Source organism: Geospiza fortis, unplaced genomic scaffold (assembly GCF_000277835.1).
Source record: "Geospiza fortis unplaced genomic scaffold, GeoFor_1.0 scaffold148, whole genome shotgun sequence".
Classification (NCBI taxonomy): Eukaryota; Metazoa; Chordata; class Aves; order Passeriformes; family Thraupidae; genus Geospiza; species Geospiza fortis.
In genome coordinates this window covers 231,048-233,929 of record NW_005054655.1, presented here as the reverse complement: position 1 = coordinate 233,929, position 2,882 = coordinate 231,048, and the positions used below count along the sequence as shown (strand labels likewise).

Here is a 2,882-nt window from a genome sequence, read left to right as displayed (position 1 = left end):
CATCCCTGCCTGTGCCATCCCCATCCCTGCCTGTGCCATCCCCATCCCTGCCTGTGCCATCCCCATCCCCATCCCTACCTGTGCCATCCCGCCTCCCTGTGTGCCCCCTGACCCTGTGGGTTCCCCCAACATCCCAAAGTGCCCCAGGCTGTGCTGCCCTGTCCCCAGCTCTGCCCCTGAGCCCAGCCCAGCCCCTGCTGCCAGCGCTGGAGCCAGGACTGAGGGGTGGATCGGGGTGGGATCCCAGCGATGGAGACCCTGCTGCCCCTGTGGGCTCCTGGGACAGGGTCTGGCACCAGCAGAGCAGGAAAGGTCTCCTGAAACCTCAGTGGGGTCAGTTAGTGATGGATAATTGGGATCCTGGTCCTGGCTGGAGGTGTGGGGATGGCCCCAAGTGTCGTCCCAGTGTCACTGGAGCCATGGCAGTGGCACCTGGCAGCAGTGGCAGCTGGAACAGGGCTGGCTTTGGCTGCTCCCCCGTTCTGTGCCCGTCCAGGTCCAGCTCAGCTCGGGCTGAGGGGCTCTGGGTGCTGTGAGCAGTGTCACCTGTGCTGTGAGCAGTGTCACCTGTCCTGTGCTGTGAGCAGTGTCACCTGTGCTGTGTCACTTGTGCTGTGTCACCTGTGTCAGGCTCTGGGTGCTGTGAGCAGTGTCACCTGTGCTGTCCTGTGTCTGAGGTGTCAGGCTCTGGGTGTGTGAGCAGTGTCACCTGTGCTGTGAGCAGTGTCACCTGTGCTGTGTCTGAGGTGTCACCGAGTGTCCTTCACCCCCCTGTGTTTCTCCAGGGCTGCGAGGTGGCAGCAACCACATTTGTGCCACATTTGTCCCATATTTGTGCCACATTTGTGCCACATTTGTCCCCCGTGTCCCACCTTGCCGTGGGAAACTGAGGCAGGGTGCGCTGGCTGTGGGGGTGCTCCTGGAGGGACGGGGACAGGGACAGGGACAGGGACAGGGACAGGGACAGGGGCAGGGATAGGAACAGTGATGGAGTAGGGATGGGGACAAGGATGAGACAAGGACAGGGACAGATGTAGAGACAGGGACAGGACAGGGACAGGGACAAGGATGGGACAGGGATGGGGACAAGGACAAGGATAAGGATGGGAACAGGGAAAGGGACAGGGACAGGGACAGTGATGGGGATAGCGATAGGGACAGGGATGGGACAAGGACAGGGACAGGGATAGGGACAGGGACGGGACTGGGATAGGAACAGGGACAGGGTCGGGATCAAGGACAGGGCCAGGGATGGAGACAGGGATGGGGACAGGGCCAGGGCCAGTCTGTCCCCTCTCCAGGGAATCCCGAGCCGCCCCCCCTGCAGGCCCGGCCGTGGAGCCCACAGTGCTGTGTGTGTGCCGCAGGTGAAGGTGTGGTTCCTGATGCAGGTGAGGGTGTGGTTCCAGAACAGCTGTGGTTCCTGATGCAGGTGAATGTGTGGTTCCTGTGTGCCACAGGTGAAGGTGTGGTTCCAGAACAGCTGTGGTTCCTGTTGCAGGTGAAGGTGTGGTTCCAGAACAGGTGTGGTTCCTGTTGCAGGTGAAGGTGTGGTTCCAGAACAGGTGTGGTTCCTGATGCAGGTGAAGGGGTGGTTCCAGAACAGGTGTGGTTCCTGATGCAGGTGAAGGTGTGGTTCCTGTTGCAGGTGAAGGTGTGGTTCCAGAACAGGCGGACGAAATACAAACGGCAGAAGCTGGAGGAGGAGGGCCCCGACTCGGACCAGAAGAAGAAGGGCTCGCACCACATCAACCGATGGCGCCTGGCCACCAAGCAGTCGAGCGGAGAAGACATCGACGTCACCTCCAACGACTAAGGCAGGGCCGGGCTGCAGGTGCGGCCAGCATGGCGAGGAGCGCAGGGCGGACCCCGGCGGCGGCACCCAGCGCACTCTAGGGACGCTCTGGGGACACTCTGGGGACACTCTGGGGACAGGGTGTCCCCGGGGGTGTCCCTGGGTGTGTCCATGGGGGTCCCATAGGTGTCACAGGTATGTGGGGTGTCCCTGGGGGTGTCCCCGGGGGTGTCCCTGGGTGTGTCCATGGGGGTCCCATAGGTGTCACAGGTATGTGGGGTGTCCCTGGGGGTGTCCCCGGGGGTGTCCCTGGGTGTGTCCATGGGGGTCCCATAGGTGTCACAGGTATGTGGGGTGTCCCTGGGGGTGTCCCCGGGGGTGTCCCTGGGTGTGTCCATGGGGGTCCCATAGGTGTCACAGGTATGTGGGGTGTCCCTGGGGGTGTCCCCGGGGGTGTCCCTGGGTGTGTCCATGGGGGTCCCATAGGTGTCACAGGTATGTGGGGTGTCCCTGGGGGTGTCCCCGGGGGTGTCCCTGGGTGTGTCCATGGGGGTCCCATAGGTGTCACAGGTATGTGGGGTGTCCCTGGGGGTGTCCCCGGGGGTGTCCCTGGGTGTGTCCATGGGGGTCCCATAGGTGTCACAGGTATGTGGGGTGTCCCTGGGGGTGTCCCCGGGGGTGTCCCTGGGTGTGTCCATGGGGGTCCCATAGGTGTCACAGGTATGTGGGGTGTCCCTGGGGGTGTCCCCGGGGGTGTCCCTGGGTGTGTCCATGGGGGTCCCATAGGTGTCACAGGTATGTGGGGTGTCCCTGGGGGTGTCCCCGGGGGTGTCCCTGGGTGTGTCCATGGGGGTCCCATAGGTGTCACAGGTATGTGGGGTGTCCCTGGGGGTGTCCCCGGGGGTGTCCCTGGGGGTGTCCATGGGGGTCCCACAGGTGTGACAGGTAAGTGGCAGCTCCAGGGACAGCAGCCCCACACCTGCACAGGAGTTGAGCGTCGGGAGAGCTCCCGAGCTGCTCTGGGGAATGTCCCTGCAGGGATGGGACACCCAGGGCTGGCCCCACCGGGACCCCCCAGTCGGGGCAG

General features: G+C 63.6%; 1 protein-coding gene across 1 annotated transcript in view; it reads left to right on the top strand.

Annotated features, from left to right (window-relative positions):
- LOC106632061 (homeobox protein EMX1-like) overlaps nucleotides 1-1,931 on the top strand; it is a 21,794-nt gene extending 19,863 nt beyond the window's left edge. Inside the window, exons 4-5 of the mRNA XM_031064920.1 lie at nucleotides 1,274-1,397; nucleotides 1,566-1,931. Coding sequence (XP_030920780.1) covers nucleotides 1,274-1,397; nucleotides 1,566-1,816 — 375 coding nt within the window. The 3' untranslated portion in view covers nucleotides 1,817-1,931. The remainder of the gene's footprint in view (nucleotides 1-1,273; nucleotides 1,398-1,565) is intronic.
- Nucleotides 1,932-2,882: the final 951 nt, after the last annotated feature.